Consider the following 21,753-nt stretch of genomic DNA (forward strand, 5'->3'; position numbering starts at 1 on the left):
CGCCTACTCCGAGGTGATCTCTGCTTAACATATAAAGCTATGTCAAACGCAGAGCTGTTGGACATGCTGCATCTAAAGAAATCCCAATCTCTCATAGCTACACACTCTAGGGACCTAAACCTTGTCACCACAATAAACAGGACATGCTGGAGGGATAGATTCCTGTCCCAGAGACTTACCATACTCTGGAACAGGCTACCCATCTATGTCAAGCAAAGTTCTCCATTAGCACTCTTCAAGAAAAATCTTGATGAGTGGATGGGAAATAAGAAATACACCCTGGGGATCACTTCTGTGTCTCTGCTCGACAGTGGCACAGGAAAATAACTTTCTTGGGTGGTATAAGCCAGGGAACCTTGTTGGCTAGGCTTATGTAGGCCCTTGGGCCGATAGCCTAGTACCTACCTATGAACCTATGAACCTATGAAGTATCTAGGCACTGCAAATATTTGCACATCTGAGGCATGCATAGAGTTTCAGTTTTAATAGTTTTGCTGCTTTTCCACTGAAAGCAAATTTATGCTCAGTAAAGTTGCTTTTGTTTTTGCATCCTATACATTTACCATGGTACATGCTACAATATTTTCAACACCTTCAACCTTTTAAGAAACTCATAATTGCTTTAACTTCAGCATAACACATTAAAGCTGTAGGAATCAAGTTTGGAGTATCACCAAGTTTGCTCTGACAGACTACCTGTCATACAGAGCATTGTCTACTATCCACGGTAATAAAGGACCACTGCCCCCAGTGAAGGACTTGGCTAAAATGTTCCATTATGTTGAACATGTATGTTTGCTGGAAGTCAGTCAGCAGTCCATCTTAAGTGATTAACATACCTAATTTATACTGCCCTTAGTACAAGAATTGGCAACAGTGGATACTGCAGTAACATTACTTATAAGTGTTATGTCACATGGTACCAGATAACATTTGCTGTTTTTATAACTGTGAGATATGTCTTTGAAAACATTGTAGTATGACCAGTTTTGCTAATGTATCCACATATACTCTGAAAGTAAAATATTCTAGATATGTATTAGCTAGTCAAACATTTCTATAGAATTCCAAGAATTCAGTGTATATTTCATTTAATTGTAGAGACTTAAAATATGCAGAATCGTAAAAATTATGGTGAGTATTATAGAAATGCTAATTGCTCTTTGTTGTTTCTGGACTGTATATAAAGCTAGTTAACAGATATTTGGGTTTCTTAAACTGGACCTCTTCCACAGCAACTACCATCATTGTCCCAGAAGTGAACCCCCCAAAATGCACTGCATACCTCTCAGCTGTACAGATTTTTACAGAATGTCCAGATTTTTGCAAAATATTTTTGGTCCATTTCTCATAAAATTGTGTTTTTTCTGGCAAATCATTGGCAAATTATTGAGGGTTGAAGTCAGAAAATAATGACAGACGTTTGAGTTTCAGAATTCATATCCTTCAGAAAATTCATGCTAGTGCAAAACCTGTTATTCTATCAATTTTCTAAGTTTGTAAGAGCAATATTTAAAAAGTGTCCCTAGTTTTGGGCCTTTGCCCCCTATTACTGATGATCTTGTCCAGATTTCTTTCTCTAAGAGGTTGAACGGTTTGATGCACAGATTGATACAGAATCCCTCTCACACATAAATGCTGCATATTCAGTGCAGTGGCAAAGGTCATTGTGCTATAAGAGAAGTTTAGGAAGACTTCTTGAGCTTTGATGGGGCACAACCACCCCACTGATTGTCTTAACAACACTAGACTATAAAATATTATCCATGTACCATGGATATAGAAATAATGAAAGTTTCAGCTCTCAGGTATTCACTCTACACAGTCGCAATGGTATGTCTAAAAATGTTATAATGTTATAACGAAAGTCTAAGGGTCTATATTAGTTCGCCAAAATAGTATTCCGGTGAACACCTATTCATCGACCCCTAATCAGTGAATATTGCATCAGCAATTCGCTGAATTTACTAAGGGCAACAAAATAGTTGCCTAAAGCACAATGGACCAACTTTTAGTTTACTCAAACCCACCCAAGTGGGGGGCTTTGCCCTCTATATCCCCCTAACTATATATACCAACTCCGAGATTGCACTACGGTGGAGAAAAGGGCAAAGTTCTGTAGTCATCCATTGTGCTTCAGGCGTGTTCACCAGAATACCATTTCGGCGACCTAATATAGACCCAGGTCTAATGGTGTTATCAGGACTTTGGGGAAGTCACACTGGTCCACAGAGAGAGAGAGTATATTAACTGCCTACTGCCTGATACCTGCTCTCACTAGAAGCATTTTTTTTGCCAGAGTTAGTCCCAGAATCTATTAGTACCTTCAAGTTTAGTAATGTCTAAGGGGAAATGCAATTCCCTTGTATTATGTAAAGTGTTATTATTTTATTCAGTGGCAGCATTGTGAAACATCTGTTTCTATCAGATATAACTGTATTGGACAACTATGTATTTTCTTAGAGATTAAATGACCTTAGGGTTAGTTAAGACAGGAGGAATATCCCTCTAAATAAGGAGTATGAAGCTTGCCTTTATGTAAACAATTAGGTTTGTTCTATCTCAGTAGTATAGGGTTTACTCTGTAGTCATGAATGTCTATATTTGTGATGTTATGAGGTAGTGCCATCTGTGCCAGGGTGAGTAGGGCAGTACATGTGTACATATGCCAGCATATCTAGCTGGAGTTTTGTAAAGAATTTTATGTTATTTGACTATCATACTGATTTGTACAGATGTTTGAGTTAAAAATATATTTGTAAAGTTACTTGTGTTAAAAATGCATCAACAGTAGGTCCTGCTGGACAGAAAGAATGTATGCATGTATATTAGGGTGAATTTTTGTAACTGATCAAATGTATATGTTCGTCAGAGAACCCTGGAAGGGTGGAAAGTTTGAAATTGTGTTATAACTTTCAGATGCTGCCACAGCTCTTACCAAAGCTCTGTGTGTGTATTGTACCAGAGTCAGGTGACCAGAGATGATGTCATCCTCTAAACAGCTTCTGATTTCTTTGGAACTCTTGCAGCAGCACTTTAGAACCTGACAGGAAATATTTCTGACAGGATATATATCTCACATATCCACAGAAACAAAGACTGACATCATCTGGCTTTTGCTGTGGTAACACACTCAGCAAACATCAGATTGTCAGAGAACAGTAATTCTTTAGTCAGTCAGGAACATTTAGTGAGAATAGTTTAGTATCATTTTCTGCATCTGTGAGAAACTATCCAAATGCATTATTTTTATATCTCTCGGGTTGAAACTCTGTTGTTTACTGTATTCAATATTCTTCTGTTTTATTATTATCATCAAATATTTTAATACCTTTCATTGTGGTTGGTCCTTTAGAGAATACTTTTAACATCTTGAGAGTACTTATCCTGCTTTAGTGACCCTGTGACAACTCCTGAAAGCCTTGCTGCTCTGGTCAAACCCTTACATTTGTATTAGTATTAATTTTACACAATATAATTGGGTACCCTTTGTAAGAGCCTTGTTGTAGCTGACTGGTGGCAGCATGATTACCTCAGAATCTGGGCAGAAAGGGGCACAGCTAGTAAATCTGTGCCAGCTTTTCCCAGGTGTGTATGTGTGTGTGAAACTAAAATATCCAAGTGTGTGTGCCACCTACTGGAACAGGGACACATACTCCAAAGTGGTCAGTGTGGGTCTGGAGAGAGAAGAAGAGTCCAGCCCCAGGTGTGGAGCATGCTCCCTGTGTGCTCTTAAGGGAAATTGTGCTTGGTACAGGGAACTGCATCTGAAAATACTGTGTGAATCCATCTTTGCTCTTAATGACTGTCACTCACTGGAGTCAGTGGTGAGGATTGAGTCTCCTTGATTGCAGGCCCAGAGCAGGGACCCATCACACTGTTATTCAGTGGCAGCATAGTGAAACATCTCTTTCTATCAGATATCCCTGTATTGGGTGACTATGTATTTTCTCAGAGCTTAAATGACCTTGGGGTTAGGTAAGGCAGGAGGAATATCCCTATAAATAAGGAGTATGAAGCTTGTCTTTATGTAAATAATTAGGTTTGTTCTGTCTCAGTAGTACAGGGTTTACTCAATACTCATGAAAGTCTATATTTGGAGGCGTGGTGATTCCTTAAGTTAGTTGTTTTCACAAGTTGCTATATTTGTCAAGTAAACAGAGCTACTAAATAGTCAAATTAAACTAACATATTTAACAAAATTTCTGATGAGCCAAACTAAAAGGATGTGATCTCTTGATCTGTGATGAAATAAATGGATTGTATGATGGAATCTGAATTCTATTAAACCAAGGTGTTCATAAGTCAAAATGGGATTATCTGTATGCAATATTCTCTACCACTGAGATAAAAAATGTTTTTGAACCAAAATTCTAAGACCCAGAATTATAAAAGCAAAACAGTGAAACTAAAAGAGAGGAGTGAATGTTAACAATTATGGCTTTCCATTGCAGTTATTTTTTGTAGGAGGATAAGCCCCCCAAACCCCTCTGTTTTGGAGCTGCACTCACACATCTCCTCTAAGGATATATATTCTAACTGAAAAATTACCAGACCTTGAAAAAAAAAGAGTGCTCTGAGACACATCAGCCTCTGACCTAGTACACAAGTTCTCATTTGTGTAGATTCAGTCTCATTATTGCAGAACTTGCAGTTATGAGTTTCAGAATTACAACCCCTTTCCTGAAGTATGCATCAGAGTATCTGCTGGAACAATGGGAGCAAATTAAACCAGCCATACAGTAAATGCGAGAGTCATGATAAGGCAGCTGAGATAGAAAGGGTGCAGGGAGAAATGACTCAGCATTTAACTGAATGAAGAGCAAAGCAAGACAGCAAAATGTAAAGCTGCATTGTGTTTTAGAAGGCAAAAGAAAAGTGAATTTTATGGAATATATGAAAAAACAGAATGATGGAGTAAATTGTCTTTTGTGAAAGAATTATTGGGAACAGCACAGAAGTGTTTGACAATAACATAGTCTTAAGAAAAGTATGGAAAATCAAGGCCAGTTTTAATATATTATCTGACTTCGTATATGACAAACAGCAAATATTTTAGAAGTGGCAACTGGGAGAAAATTGTCTGTGGCAGAGTGACCTGTGTTTTTGATAAATGCTTGTTCTGAGGCAGCATTAAAACACTGTGTGCAATTTGTGGATGTGATATAAGAAAGTAAAAGGAGATGAATGAAATTTAGACTGTCGTTGAAGTGACACCCTGACCCTATGTGCAAAATGGGAAAAAGAGGTTGAGGATGGATGGATGGATTTCTAGGTATGTTGAAAGTATTCTGGAAATGTAAAATGCAAATGCTTGCTCGCACAGATTAAGTCACTGGAAAAATAAAAGAATTACCCATTAGAGTATCTCAGAGACAATGGAACAAAATGATAAGAAAACTATTGTATCTGGAAAAGTGACTATTTTATGAGAAATAGGGGATGCATGGCAGGAAAGATCAAATTTAACTAAATGGAGACAAGTAGATGTGTGCTATTCCAAAAACAAGATAAAGTGATAGACTGCAAAATTCTACATGAAGATATGAACTGTGATATGTTGGTGGTATGTTATGTTAAAAACAAGGTAAGGAAAACTCTATCCAGTGAGTATATATGAAGACTAAAAATGACTTGAATATGTGGTAAATGATAGCATTCAAATCGTTCATCATCGGGTTCATTGCGTATAAAAAAATTTCATGTGCTTATGTAGATATGTTGTTGAAATTTTACTGTCCCAAGTTTGAGTTTACTTGTGTGAATCACAATGAAATTTATATACTAGCCACAAATGTTAAGTGGCACATTAGCTACTGGTTGTCAAGTAATGGCACAGTATAAGGAGGTATTAACTAAGAGAAGTGTAAGACTTAAATTTGATTGGAATATAGTAAGTACTTAACCATATGCAAAAATATGTGTTTAAATATCTACAAAGGAAGAAACCATTCTTAAACATTGCTTTTATATAGCTTATGTCATGAAATAATTCTTGAATCTGTTTTGTGAGGCTTAATGTACAACAAAATATAAGAAGGTTTCTTTGTCAGACGAAGATGTTTAATTTCTTTTTTTGTCAAAATAAGAAAAAATATCCAGACGTAGTACTGTATGAATAACTGAAGTTTAATTGATATAGAAGATTCTTATATATATGTTATTGTGCTTGTATTGTTATGAGGCGGCCACGGTGGTGCAGCGGTTAGCATTGCCACCTCACAGCAAGAGGTTCTCCTGTTCGATTCTCAGCTGGGGTGCCTTCTGTGCAGAGTCTGCATGTCCCCCCTGTGGTCATATGGGTTTCCTCCGGGTGCTCCGGTTTCCTCCCACATCCCAAAGACATGCAGTAGGTGGATTGGACACTCTAAATTGGCCCTAGGTGTGAGTGTGTGCGTGTGTGCCTTCTGTGGAAGGTTGGGCGCCGGGCTGGCAACTCGACACCGTAAAACTCCTCTGCCAGTCATGAGCGGACAGATGATCTGCTGTGGCGACCCCTAACTGGGAAAAGCCGGAAGAAGTTGTATTGTTATAAGTTTGAGTTCATGTATGTTAATTATAATTACTGAATTGTATGTGTTAATTATAACATTTTTAGTTAAAATTAACACATCGAATTGCTTGGTATAATATGTGGGAAAGGCTAGTTATGGCTTCTGCTGGAGTTTTATTACATAATTTTCTTCACTGCTCAGTTCAAACAGTATAATTTGAATGGACATGTAGGACTGATATATGCACCACAGCCATTTTCAAGAAACTGATGAAAAGGTAATATTCTTAAAAATCAATATGTATACACATAGCAAATGATTTCTGAAAAAAAGATTTAACATAGAATATTATGCATAAAACATTCTCTTTCAGATAAAGATGTTAATCTAACATGTTTAGATTATTAACATTAACTAAATGACAGTGCTGCAGTCCTACTGAATAGTATACATGGTGTTTACATTAAACCGATCATACGTATAAACGTTAAATGGTGAATGGATTCAAGAAAAGGCATGCTGTAATGAATTGCTGACCTGATGAAAGTTATGGCACTGTGTAATTTTAATAGCTAATAATTATTAGTTACATAAAGTGTTTGCAATATCAAGAATTATAACCGATGAATGGACATTAGTGAAGGAATAAGTCAAGAAACTGCTTAAATAGGTGAAGCTAATGATTCTGAATGTGATTTTAAGATTTAGTGTATATAAAAAGATTTATCTTTACGGTATACAAACTGATAAAATGTTAGTATATTTTATGGTTAATTTCAGCAAATGTAAATCATTTGTGAGGATAAAATGGGGATATGAATATAAGATACAGTTATAGAGGATTAGATATTCTAGTGTTAGCACAATGAATGAGTATAATAAAAGACATTACACATTTTGTAGTCACATGCAAAAATGTGTTGCACATGAATTAGTTGATTAATAACTTCCTTAGAAACTAATGTCCAAACCGTTTTGTGGCAGTAGACATCTAGATCTACTTGTAGTTGCTAGATATTTCTTCATGTGATCTTCAGAAGTGATTTCCATATAATGCTCTCCGTGATGCCTTTGGAGTGTTTTCTACAGTGTGAATTCTGCTGTTTCTTGAGAAAAGAATTATACAGAATTAGCACTGTTCTTCTTCTTTCTCTTTGTTCCAGTTTTGGCAAACCACGTAATCAGATTAATTTGAGCCGTTATTGTTCCAAAAGTATTGAGTCGATAACATGAAGATACATGCAAACAGAGTCCTAGGCCTGTATGCAGTGTTTCAAGGGGTTGGGCAGGAAGAATTATTAATTCTTCAGCTATATGTTTGCCATTTCACATCCTTAAAGACAGAGACAGAGTGTATGTTATATGTGTGTGTGTGTGTGTGTGTGTGTGTGTGTGTGTGTGTGTGTGTGTGTGTGTGTGTGTGTGTGCGCACATGCATGTGCATGCGTTTGTCTTAAATGCAGTCTCCTATATGGCCTTCTTAAAGGATCCATGTGGGTAGTAGGATAGTAAAGAAGTGCAGATAAGTAATGTAGGTAGAAAATGAATAAAAAGTGTTACTGGAAAAGAGAAACAAAATTGATGGATAAGAAGAAACAAATGGACCATTGACCAGTAAGACACAATTATATGAATCAGTGATGGAGCAGTTAATGTCTGCCAGACCATTTGGGTAAAAAAGGAAGGCAGGAAGTAATTCATGTAATACAAAGCCATTCTCCAGAAGGAAGTTTAGATTCTATAGTTGGATTAAGTGAAAATAAAATACAAAACATTGCCATTGAAGTCTACGAAATTAACAGGAATAGAAAGGAATTTGATAGAACAAGAAATATGTTTATAAAAATAACAGTTCCATTGAAACAGCTGCTACCATATTCTGTCATCTGTTTGGCATAGTTCTATTAATTTGATCACTGACAGCTCTTCTGGATTTTTCTGCATACCATCTTTTAAAATGGTGGAATCGCATGAATACTCTTCAGAGAATGAACCACTTTCATCACCACATTCATTCGTCACAGAGTGAGAAAGAGAGCTCTAACTTGCCATTACTTAATGTCTCTTTTCCTGACCTGTGGAAAAGCACTACTGGTGTTCCACTTCCTAAACAAGGCCTCTCAAATCATTTGACTTCATACAGGCCTACTTCTCTTTTATCCACATTATCCTAGTAGCTTGCCTCTAGAAAAGGATATGGAACACAAAATCAAACTTAACTTTCACTGATGACATTCTTTCAAACATGGAAACAGTAATCCAACTGTGTTCCTTTTACTGACTTTAAAGCCTTCAGATCTATTTGCCATAGTAAACTAATCTTGAAAAATGCATTATTTCTTCATTAGTCCAGTTATTGAAAACTAACTTTCAGACTGCCCGTTTAAGGATAAAGTTAAAAATGATCTTTCTCATACTCTGCAGGTGGGCATTGATGTATCCCAAGGATCAGTGCTTGGCCTACTTCTAGTCTCCACATTAATAATATTTTTGATATGTTCGTTTTAGACATCCCTTCAGTACGATATGCTGATGCATATTAATCTGGGTAACAAACAAATATTCTGATTACATGATTAAGGACCCATCTACAGCCAAATGGGAAAAAAATGGTTTAATGCACACTCAGTCTTAAAAAAAACTAAAACAATGACTATAGATTCAAGTCATTGTGAGTACTTAAGTACACTCAGTTTAGATGCTTTGGATTCTGATTAGATCTCAATCTTGACATCTCAATATATAGTAGGAAAGGTGAAAAGTCTGCTATAGATCTACATATTTGTTTATTCCAGGTGTCAAAATGATTTTACCACAGTGGTTCAGGCTATGTACTTTTTAATATGGCCTACAGGTTATAGCCTCAGATTGCTTTTAACTATAATTGCTTGCAAGTTGCATTAAGCAAAACTGGTCTCTCTACAGTTCATTCCGCAGGCTAGAACATCACTGAAACACCTTAGGAAAAGCAAACTTACTTGTAGTCTTTTCTTCCTTGATGTTCAGTATATTATAAAATAACTTGTATACCTTTCTTAACTCATTGCTGAAGATAAAACTATTCCACTGCTCAGTCACTTTCAGTCTACTTCAAGTTCTCTTATCTTGACTTATGGACAGTACTTTATGGAAATGTTCAATAAACTGTAACATTTTTTTCTTAGATCTTCTTTTTATTTTATATTTTTATTTTACATTTGTTGACTGGGCTAGTCTAGCTGGATACATGTCCATTTTCAGTAGAGGCCCGGGAAGAAAAGCTCCACATTAAAACAGACTAGACACACAAAGAATTAAGTAATAAGTTACAGAACATTAAACTTCAGATGCAGATAGGTTGCTAGACAAAAACAGGTGATTAATGTATAGCACAAAAATAAGATAAGGTAATACTTAGTTTTTTTTTTTTTTTTTTTTGCGAATGCTGTGGTCAGAAAGTCTTCTGCAGAATATGGGAGATCAGGTAGTTAAAAACAGAATTGAAAGAGTAAGTGGAGGGGGAGAAACTCAGGAGAGAAAAAGAGGTAAATTGCATCTTAGGTGTATATGAAGAACTAGAGCATCTAGATGGTAGAGGCCTTAAAGTGGCAATAAAGTGAGTAAGAAACTTGGGAAGACTGATTGTGATGTAAATAGACAGATATAGTCTTAGTCAGGGTTTGAACAGTTAATAGCCAGTGTTTTTTAAGGTATTGTTTTATTTTCTTTTTGAAGAGTGAAGTTGAAGATAGTGATGTAAGTTCACTGGGAAGTAGGTTCCAACGTTTCCCCACAGTATTAGAGAAAAGGGAATCTCCTGCTTTGTTGTTGGGTTTATGTATGGATACCAGAAGTTTATTGGCTGAGCGTAGGTTTGTAAGATTTTTATATGGGCAGATTAGACTAGTGAGAATTGGTATGTTTTCTGGGTGGTAAAGGGTTTTATGTACAATATTCAGTTGATGAAATAAAATTTGATTGTGGAATTCAAGCCAACCAAGCTGCTTCAGATTTAGGCAGTGGTGTGTTCTAAAAGGGGAGCTGGTAGCAAATCTGGCAATATTATTGTAAGAGACTGCCAGCTTGTGGAGGTTGCATTTGGATAGATTTGTATATATAGGAGAGGCATAAAAGAGAGTAGAGATAAGGTGGGTTTGGGCAATAGTAGTTCTAGCTATGGGAGTAAGGAAGGGTTTTTGATCTTCAGGCTGTCACTTCAAGTTGCTTAACTGCCTTGCTTGATCCCACTGGGTAAAAGCCCTATGGCTCACTGCCTGGAAGCAAGGGTGAAGCATGCCTGGACTGGTGACATCACGCAGGAAAGGATTTGATTTTTCTGTTTACATCCTATACCCTCTTTTGCTTGTCAGAATGAATTGAGGCATTAAAGGGGAACGGCAACTTCCATGGTGATATAACCCCTTTCTGGAACACCACCTGCACACTGAGTTTGCAAATGTTTGCTGCAAACTCCAGTATCATGACCATCAATACAGTAAAGGTCTGGTATCCTGCATGTCCCCTATAACCCTTCCAATGGAGACAGGTCAGCAGTCTAAACCTCTTCATTAATCTTCAATGTGTGATATATCTGCTGCTAATAATATCTAATTTTTAACCCTTCAGACACTGCAGTTGGGGCATAAATCACTCCACAAAAGATAAAAAAAAACATTTTTCAGTGGAGCAAGCCCCTATGTACTCCCTTGTGAGGGGTCATTCCCATAATACCCCCTGCTAATTATATATGCCAATTCTGAGATTGCACTACAGTGGGGAAAGAGCATATATCACAATCCCCATGTACCGCAATCTATTGTTGAAAAAATTGGCACTTTTTGATTAGCTAATTTTTGATCCATTGTACTAGCTTTTTCACGTCACTGTAAAAGCTAATTTGATGTAAGGTTTTGTATCGCTTGCATTATACGAATAGTTCTGTAACAACCTTCTCTCTCTCTCTCTCTCTTTAGTTGTTTGTTCTTGTTGTAGTCATATGAATTTCTTTAATTTTCTATAATAAGTCACACTGAAAAAAGGCTTCTTGGGCTATGTACTTATATAAAGCAATCTTTATGTTTGTACCTTTCTAATGTAATGCTTTACTTCTGCAGGGAATTTGATGATCCAGGTGGTGAGCTGCATATGGACATGTGGTAAGTAGTAACCCCATATGTGTTTACTATTTAATTTACTTTGTTTACACAAGCTACAAAATAAAGCATTTATATGCAACATTATGTTAATAGCAGATTTCTACAATCTGTAATATTTCTTTCCATGGCTCCTGTCCCATTTTCAGTGAATGGAATGCACAGTTCATGCTGTCTCCTGCCCATATCATCTGCTTACTCACATCCCACCCTTGTGTGCCATTCCTTCAACATTTGGGCCACTACCTGAATCTGTGCTGTCTGGGCAATAGTTAAAATCAAACCTATACACTATGGAGTGGACATATTACATTTAATTTTAACATATTTGGAAAGGCGAACATTAGACATTCTGTATTTTTTTTAATTTTTGACATGACTATTTAAATAATACCTTGCCTTCCTTTTTCTGAACAGCAAAATAAGCTTTTAATACTAGTTTTAGCATGCAAGTGTCTTTTCTCCATGCCTCTGTAAAAATACACAGTAGAATTATACTGGCTTATGGCACACACTTACCGCAGACCTATTAAGCCAACATGCACAACATTAATGCTCTTCCCAAAATTGCCATATCTGATGGTCTTAGCAAGTGTATGTTTACAGTGTAAAGGAATTTAAGGAAATGTTGTAAGGTACTCATTGGAATTTTTATTTAGTCTGTAGCAGATGGTTTTGAGTTGAACTGCTGTGTTGACTATAGTATGTAATCTCTGTTGCACTCCTGTATTACATTAGTACTGCAGCATTCTGGCAGTAGAATTATCACAGAACTATGCCCACAATTTGTTAATTAGTGAAGTAGACAAAATGATTATTCAGGTGTTTATGAATTAATCCATGTTTGAAGGAACAAAATGGGAGGTGAACCCCCACTACTAAAGTATACCAACTTCACGATCATACAACTTTGAAGAAACAGAAATATCTGAATATTCGGTTTTGCTAAAATAAAAAAAAAAAAAAAAAAAATGGCCCTCCCTCAAGATTATGCTACTTCAAATTTGGAATATTTGTGACCAGTTGTGCATCTGACAGTGAGAATTCACATAACTACCCAAAAGGGTGTGTGGGGTACATCCTGCAGAAATGACAGCAGCTATTACTTTAATTAGCAGGCTGTTTTCATTGATATTTTTTAATCATTGTGATCATTGCTTATACAAGAACATGTAAAGGAATTTAATGAATTAATCCCAGTGCACTGATGGAAAGAGTAATTTGACCTGAAGGAAAACAGAAGGGTGCTGAGAACTCTAGCCTTCAGCAGTAGTCAGGAAATAGTATTGCTGCATTAATGCAATGCAGAATACAGAATACACACATGAAATGATTTAAAATATTAGAAAGTTTTAGAATGTGTTATATATATATATATATATATATATATATATATATATATATATATATATATATATAACAGCAGTAATGATTTCAACATATGATTCTTTTACTTAACTACCTACAGTTAAATAATTAACTGAGTCTGGCAAGTTGAAATAACACCTCATGAAGAAAATTGAGTGTGTTAACAGTGCCTATTGCTTGGTTATACATTTAGCTTTTCCGACAAATAAAAATATTCTCTTACAAGGTGTGACTCATCAGTTTAGCTATTGAGTGGTTATAGATTAAAGAGAAAGCTTGCTGCATCTTTTTCCTCACTTCAGTTTGAAAACTGGTGTCATGTTCAAGAGAACATTGAAACAAAGCAATCTAGACTCAAGTACTATTATGGTAAATGAGCACATCTTCTTTAATTTAAAAGAGGTGAAAGAATGGCAAATAAAAAGTGACACATACTGAAGCAGCCAGAAGGACTAGTTATGATGCAATCTGAGCAATCCTGATTGTTTACTGTGTGTGCTAAGTATGGATAGGGTCTTAGTTTCAACATTAGAATTTCAAGACAAGGCAATTAATTATAGCACAGATAACCCAGATGGAAAAGAATACGTGCAACAGCCAGCAAAATTATTTCAGCATAACTTTATTATAAAACATGAAGCTAAAGCAGTTTTATGACTATATTATGAAGTACTTTAAAGCAATTTGAGAGATGTCAATCTGCCGAGAGGTTCGCCTTACATCTGCTATCAGCAGCAATTTAATGCGGCATGGAAATGAACAAAATGGTTAACGGTCTCCTGTTCTGAGACTCATTAGTGTGATTCCTGGCATAGTGAGAATGAATGATCAAAAACGTGGGCTTATATACACCAAGTCAAAGATTGCCATTTCTTGGCATATGCACTTTCCTCTGAGGTATGGCGATCTTGGAGTTGGTATTTATTAGTACAAGGGATGTGAGGGCTTGCCCCAGCAAAGAAAAAAAAAACCTTTAAAAGGAAAACATTGATGTTCAACACTTATGAATCTCAGAATTACAGATATGAGTTGAACAAAACACATATTCATAATCTGTATTGGAAAGGAATGTCATCTTAGCCGAACCATGCACTTATATCCCTTACATTTATAGGTTCATAGGTTGGTACTAGGCTATCAGCCCCAGTGCCTATATAAGCCTAGCCATAACAATTCCCTAGTTATTTCTTCCCATACTATTTACTTCCCTGGACCCCTGTCTAGAAGGGTGACTGACGTGATCCCCAGGGAGAATTTCCTTTCTCCCATCCAATCGTCAAGGTTCCCTTTGAAGAGGGCCAAAGAGGCGCTCTGCTTGACATGTATGGGCAGTCTATTCCAGAGTCTGGGGGAGTCTCTGGGTCAGGAACCTATCCCTTCAGCATGTCTTGTTTATTGTGATGACAAGGTTTAGATCCCTGGAGCGTGTGGCTCTGAGGGATTGGGATTTCTTTAAGTGTAGCATGTCCAACAGCTCTGGGTTTGACATGGTCTTGTATGTTAAGCAGAGATCGCCGCTGAGTAGACGATATGCGACAGAGTATAGCTGGAGTTTTTTAAGGTGGTCAGCATAGGGCATCTGCTTTAGGCCTGTGATTCTTTTAGTGAGGTATTTTTGTGGCCTTTCCAGTTGTTGCAGATGTCCTGAGAGGTACATACCAAACGAGGCATTGTATTCTATAATGGGTCGAAAGAGGGATGAGTACAGTGGGACAATGACCTCCTTTTTAGGATGAAAAGCCCTTAGTGATGAGGTTTGCAACATAGAAGGATTTCCTGACTGTTGTGGTGATGTGGTTACTGAAGGTGAGACCACTGTCCACCTGTGTCCCTAAGTCTCTTATCACACTTTTGGTGTTTAGTGTACTGCCACCTATGTGGTAATTCAAGGGTACATGTTTTTCCCAAAGGGGATAACTATACATTTCTTGGCATTGAGCTTGAGCCCATGGCTCTGGCACCAAGCATCTGTTTCTGTAAAGCCCTTTTGTAGAGTATCCACATCATTTTGGGATTCAATAATGGCTCCCAGTTTGCAGTCATCTGTGAACTTTGTTAGCCAGAGTCCCTTGGTGTTGGCCTGTATTTCAGAGAAGTTGATGCCAAAAAAGAGCAGACCCAGGACTGAACCCTGAGGTACTTCACTTGTCACTTGTTTGGAGCTGGATTTGGAGTTGGCTACTTTTACAATGTGGGCTCTGTCAGTAAGCCAGTTGGCACCCCATCGAGTGATGTAGGGATTAATGCCCAGCTTACTAAGTCTATCTATCATTCCAGAGTGGGGGGTGGTGTCAAAGGCCTTGGCGTGGTCCAGATAGGTTGTATGGACCACTTTACCCTTGTCCACGGCTCTGGAGACAGATTCGAAGAAGTCAGTCATGTTCAGGAGACAATATCGGCCCTTCACGAACCCAAACGGGGTGGGGTCCAGTGTTTGAAGGTTGCCAATGTCTTTGTTTATAAGTTCCATGATAATACATTCATGCTAGTAGTGTACATATTAATTGCATTTTCTCATCTGCTAGGGTGTTGGTCTGGTGCACTTCATCAGGTACTAAACTGCATAGAAAGAAAATGTCTTTAAATGTACCCACTAGCTTGTAGTTGTTCTGAATTTAAGGCTAAGTTCCTTATCTCATGCAGATGGTTGCATAACAACCCTGCAAAAATACAGTTCACAATTGTTTCCCCTTTCAGTGCATAATGAAATGTAATGCAAACACAGTTTAGTAATGCACTGCTATTATAAAAATAAATTTCTGATACAGCTTGATAATGTACTGTTAAGATAAGGTTAAATGCCTTCAGTGTTAGTTTTATCTATAATTCAAATTTAAACATAAATGTCTTGAGTGATGGCTTTAAATGTAATACAACATTATATATTTTAGTGCTACAGAATCAAATCTATTCACAATATATATATCTATATATATATATATATATATATATATATATATATATATATATATATATGTGTGTGTGTGTGTATATATATGGGTCTATATTAGAACACCGAACATTCAAAATGTCGAGTGTTCTAATATCGAACCCTAGCAATCGAAAAAAAAAATATCAAACATTCAGAACAGCAAATTTCTTTCTAGGGAAAAAATTTGCTGTTCCAAAACACATACACATAACACAAGCACACCAAACAAACAGCAGTCCACACACATACACCTAAACTCTAACACCTAACCATACACTAAACTATACAAACACCACTAACTATCCACTTACGTTAACCTAAACCCTAACCTTAAGGTCCATCACTATCGCACAGTCACCTCACCCTCGCCCTAACCCTAACTCACCTAACCCGCCCTAACCCACACGTCCACACAATCGCACACTTACCTGACCCGCGCCCTAACCCTAACTCACCTAACCCACCCTAACCCACATGTCCACACAATCGCACACTTACCTGAACTTTCCACCAGAGCGCTGAAAATACCGAAGCAACAGAAATGGACAACTGAATTCTTTCCCTAGGAAAGTGTAGATAGATAGATAGATAGATAGATAGATAGATAGATAGATAGATAGATAGATAGGTAGGTAGCATATATTTTTATAGGTGGATGTCAATGCATTTAATTTTTATTTAATTGAATCTTGTCAATGTAGTTATTTTTCATTGAATATGCATTTTTGAATATGTAGATGACTAAAGTGTGTTTTGTTGAATGCAGATGTAGTTTATTTATTTATAGTTTGATTGCCAGGATAGTCCATTGGGCCTGGGGAGAAAAGCTCCAGAAAATTACAAATTACAGATTTAACATAAGAGTAAGTTATTAAAGAAATGTAATGTGCACAAATGAAGCAAAATTAAACAAATAGAAAAACACATATTAGTAGAGTGCACATATTAGTTTAATGCAATTAGAGTAATATTTACAAACAGTCAACGTTTCTAACAGTTTAACATATTAGCACAATACAATAACAGAAACAGTCTAATTTTTTAACAGTTATGCTAATTCATGCAGTTAATTTCTAGGCTACTGAATTGTACCATTCTGGAAGTTATGCTAATTCCTAGAGTTTATTAGGGGAACAAAACAATGGGAGGCTATTGTGAATTCTTGCTTATAGAGAGTAGCTATAGTGTAGGGTGATTATGTGGGGTGGGAGCAAGAGCATTCCCATAATGAAATTAGGTGTGTGTGAAGTAAGGTTTTGAATGAAGTGAGGCTGCTGGTGGTGCAGATGAGAGGTGGGAGGGAATTCCGATGGCGTTCTAGAAAGAAGGACATTAGATGTTTGCCTGATGGGCAGGCAGGTTTATACAGTTCAATTAGATTTTGGAAATTAGATCTCAAAAGTCTATTTGGTTGGTGCATTTTAAAGGTGGTGGCAAGAGTGGGACAGAAAGAGGGGGTGAAAATAAGTTTGTGTGCTTGAACAAGTTGAATATAGATGAGGTAATTGGACAACTCAAGCTAATTCAGTTGGTGTAGGGCAGTGCAGTGATGGGAAGTGGATCTATGGCCGGTTGCAAATTTTGTTATTTTGTTATAGCAAGAGGAGAGTTAGTCTGGAGGGAGGATTGCAGGTTAGTAAGCATAGAGGCACCATATAGGAGGGATGGGATAAGGTAAATGTTGGCGAGAGTGAGCCTTGTGGAGGGAGAGATGTAATGGTTGTGGCGGTAAAGCATGCTTATTTTTTGTGTGTTTTTTATATTTACTTGTAGATGATTATCAAACTTTAGCTGGTCATCGATCAGGACACCTAGTAGTTTAGCATTAGAGACTATTTTGAGAGGAGTATTATTTTGACTGGTGACTGAGAATGAGGTTTTATTTAGGGTGGTGTTTTTGGAAGCAGTAAATATCATGAGTTTAGTTTTAGTAGCATTGATTGCTAGATGGTTTTTCATCATCCATTGCTCAATGGAGGAAGAGGCATCTTGGGTTAATTTAACTAGGGTGGGTATAGAAGAGGCAGAGCAGACTATTGTTGAATCGTCGGCGTATTGGGCAAGTTTGCATTTGGGATGGCTTGGTAGAAATCGTTTACGAATATATTGAATAGAAGGGGGCCTAAAATTAAACCCTGGGGGACACCTGTGGGAGTATTGCCTGTTTGAGAGGTAACTGGTAAACCAGTTAATAGAGGAGTAGTTAGAGTAGTTAACATTTTGGGTAAGATAGGTGTAGGTTTTGGTTTTTAATGTCAAAAATGGGGGTTGGAGTGTATATATGTGAGGTTTTGTGGGTTAGGGTTAGAGTAACAGGAAGGAAAGGGGGTAGATATAGCATGGTGCATATACAGTGCTGTGTGTGATATGTGTCTTAGTGTCTTGGATAGTGATAGTGCAATGGTAAGGGTTTTTCCTAAGGTAAGTTGTAGGCTTGGAATTAGTGACAATGGCAGGGCTAGGGCTAGCACACATTACTAAGGAGGTACAGGGTGTATTTATAAGTCAATGATTGTAGGTCTCAACCAGGGCATAATTCCAGCTCTGCACCATAGTTACTTCACAAGATATAACTCCAGGTCTTGCCTCAACTGGTTTGGCATACCCACATCTTCAGGATTTTCCTTTTTGCTGCTCTTCAGATGACCAATTAACTTCTTGATCTTGCTATAGTATGCTACCCTCTTTTATATAGCAGATGACCAGTTAGTAGCTCATTATTAGCTAGTTACTCTAGAGTGCTGTGTAGCCTCCTGTAAGACTGTTTCCACAAAGTACACAGCAACATATCTGTTAATCATGCATTACCACTTTTCCAAAACTAATGTTACAATGTATGTATGAATGCAAGTATATACACACATATGCATGCGCACACATGCCCACACACGCACGCACGTGCACACACATACACATACACACACACACACACACACACACACACACACACACACACACACACACACACACACACACACACACACACAGACGTGCACGTACACAAGCAGACATGCACACACGCAGTCACGCACACACAAATACGCACACATACATGCACACACGCACACACAAACAAGCAAAATGTATAAAGTGCATCTCATGTAAAGTAGAAAACTTTAGGGGACTGTAATATATGTGTACAGATCTGAAAGACTGAGCACTGTTAGCCATTATCTGAATTCCTAAAAGTACATCATGTGGCCTGGTATCCTGTTTGTGTTACATAGTTTGAAGAATATGCTAATAAAGTGGACTTTCTAGTCTGTGTCCATATATTTATTTAGGCCATCCTGAATATCCAAATGCTACTTGTACAACAGAGGAACAATTGGACCACAGTGGATTGTGGGACAGCATGGGAGGTGCCTTAGGATCACAAATGATTTGTTTAATACTTTGACAATCAAATTGTAAACTAACTAATGTTAGAAACAGACAAAAGTATTAAAAAAGGCTATCATAGCCCCTTAGCCCCTCCTTCGGTATAATTACTAATACAAATACCAATTTAGAAAACAATAGAAAGAGATCAGTAGTAAACAGGAACTTACTGAATGTTAATTTAAGTAAGGCAACAGGTGCAAGATATATGGTGAATGAATGGTTCCAAGACCCATAATCCAGGGAAAAATATCTGCTTTTCTGATGGCGGTGGAAGAGAGATGTTTAGATATTATAGGAGAAATAGAAATTTAGTATACAGAAAACCATGACTGGCAAGTAAACGCACACAGAAAAAAGAGAAGGGGCAAGAGTAAAACAAAAAGAAAGTGGGTGGCCATATTTATATATATGTATATATATAATTAAGTGGGTGGCCATATTTATATATATATATATATAATTAAAGTATGCATTAAATAAATAGAAAAGTTGAATAAGAAGTGTAGTAAGGAAGCATGCTTGGTCACATTAGAGACTGGGAATGGCAGCATCTACTAGGGAGTTTATGTAGGCACCTTCCCTATGATAATATATGAAATAAGAAAATGACAGAAAGCATCTTAAGGGTGAAAGAGAGAGAAAGAGAGAGATGGTGTTTGATTGGATACTTTACTATGTGAGATGTTACTGGAGCATTTTGGCTGTAGACAGGTATAAGAGTAGGAGCATTGCTTACACTTGGTGCCCTGCAAGCGAGAGGTATCAGACAGCTTGTACTAGACCTATTACGACAAGAGCAGTTTCGAGGTTTTTTTCTCTTAGATGTAGCAGACAGAGAAATATGGTGCTTGCTGATGTGATCAGATGCACTACTTTTGTTAATTAAGGCATGCTCTTTAAAATGCATTCCCTATGACTGATTGAGATGCAATCTTTTGGAAAAAAGAATTCTAGATCACAGTTAATTGAGTGTACAGCAAACCTGAACCACATGAGCAGATCAAAATAAGCATTGTTAAATCAGACAAACCCTCCCCCCATGTAGTGAGCAAGCCCCACAACCCTGCATGTTTATATATATAGGTATGCATATTTATACATAAATATCCTCCCTGCGGTCATGTGGGTTTCCTTGGGGTGCTCTGGTTTCCTCCCACATTCCAAAGACATGCAGTAGGTGGATTGAACACTCTAAACTCACCATAGGTGAGAGTGTGTGTGGGAATGAGTGGTACAAATGAACTACCCTGGTAGGGCTAGCCACCTGATGCTGATAACCTTGGCTCAAGATTATTGTCACTGCAGAAGTTCATAGGTTCATAGGTTGGTACTAGGCTATCGGTCCTAAGGCCTATGCAAGCCTAGTCGTAACAATTCCCTGGAAATTGTTTCTCACAATATTTTCTTCTCTGGGCCCCTGTCTAGCAGGGCGACTGACATGATCCCCAGGGTGAATTTCCTATCTCCCATCCAATCATCAAGGTTCCTTTTGAAGAGGGCCAATGAGGTGCTCTGCTTGACATGTATGGGCAGTCTATTCCAGAGTATGGGGAGTCTCTGGGTCAAGAACCTATCCATCCAGCATGTTTTGTTCATTGTGATAAGGTTTAGATCCCTGGAGCATGTGGCTCTGAGGGATTGGGATTTCTTTAAGTGGAGCATGTCCAACAGCTCAGGGTTTGACATGGCCTTGTATGTTAAGCAGATTGCCTCTGAGTAGACAATATGCCACAGAGTATAGCTGGAGTTTTTTAGACGGTCAGCATATGGCATCTGCTTTAGGCCTGGGATTCTTTTAGTGAGGTATTTCTGTGGCCTTTCCAGCTGTTGCAGATGTCTTGTGAGGTACATACCAAATGGGGCATTATACTCTATAATGGGTCTAATGAGGGATGAGTACAGTGAGACAATGACCTCCTTTTTTTCTGGATGAAAAGCCCTTAGTGATGAGGTGTGCCACGTAGAAGGATTTCCTGACTGTTGTGGCGATGTGGTTATTGAAAGTGAGACCACTGTCCACTTGTGTCCCTAAGTCTCTCATCAAACTTTTCATGTTTAGTGTCCTGCCACCTATGTGGTAGTTCATGGGTACATGTTTTTTTCCAGAGGGGAAGACTATACATTTCTTGGCATTAAGCTTGAGCCCATGGCTCTGGCACCAGGCATCTGTTTCTGTAAGGCCCTTTTGTAGAATATCCACATCATTTGGGGATTCAATAATGTCTCCCAGTTTGCAGTCATCTGCAAACTTTGTTAGCCAGAGTCCCTTAGTGACACCCTGACCCCATGTGCAAAATGGTCTTAAATGATTTCAGGCAATCCACTTCACTGAAAGCTCATTTGATTGAAAGCTCATTTGGACGAATTACATTTGGTCTAAAATGGAATATAGCCCCTGCCCCACTGCAGTGCGACCCTGGAGTGAAAATATAAAGTTATGGGG

At 37.7% G+C, this 21,753-nt stretch overlaps 1 protein-coding gene across 1 annotated transcript in view; it reads left to right on the forward strand.

Annotated features, from left to right (window-relative positions):
- Nucleotides 1-21,753, forward strand: part of UNC13D (unc-13 homolog D) — a 1,205,501-nt gene that overhangs the window by 436,414 nt on the left and 747,334 nt on the right. Inside the window, exon 7 of the mRNA XM_044077226.1 lies at nucleotides 11,588-11,629. Coding sequence (XP_043933161.1) covers nucleotides 11,588-11,629 — 42 coding nt within the window. The remainder of the gene's footprint in view (nucleotides 1-11,587; nucleotides 11,630-21,753) is intronic.

Source organism: Protopterus annectens, chromosome 7.part0, assembly GCF_019279795.1.
Source record: "Protopterus annectens isolate FY-2018-M chromosome 7.part0, PAN1.0, whole genome shotgun sequence".
Classification (NCBI taxonomy): domain Eukaryota; kingdom Metazoa; phylum Chordata; order Ceratodontiformes; family Protopteridae; genus Protopterus; species Protopterus annectens.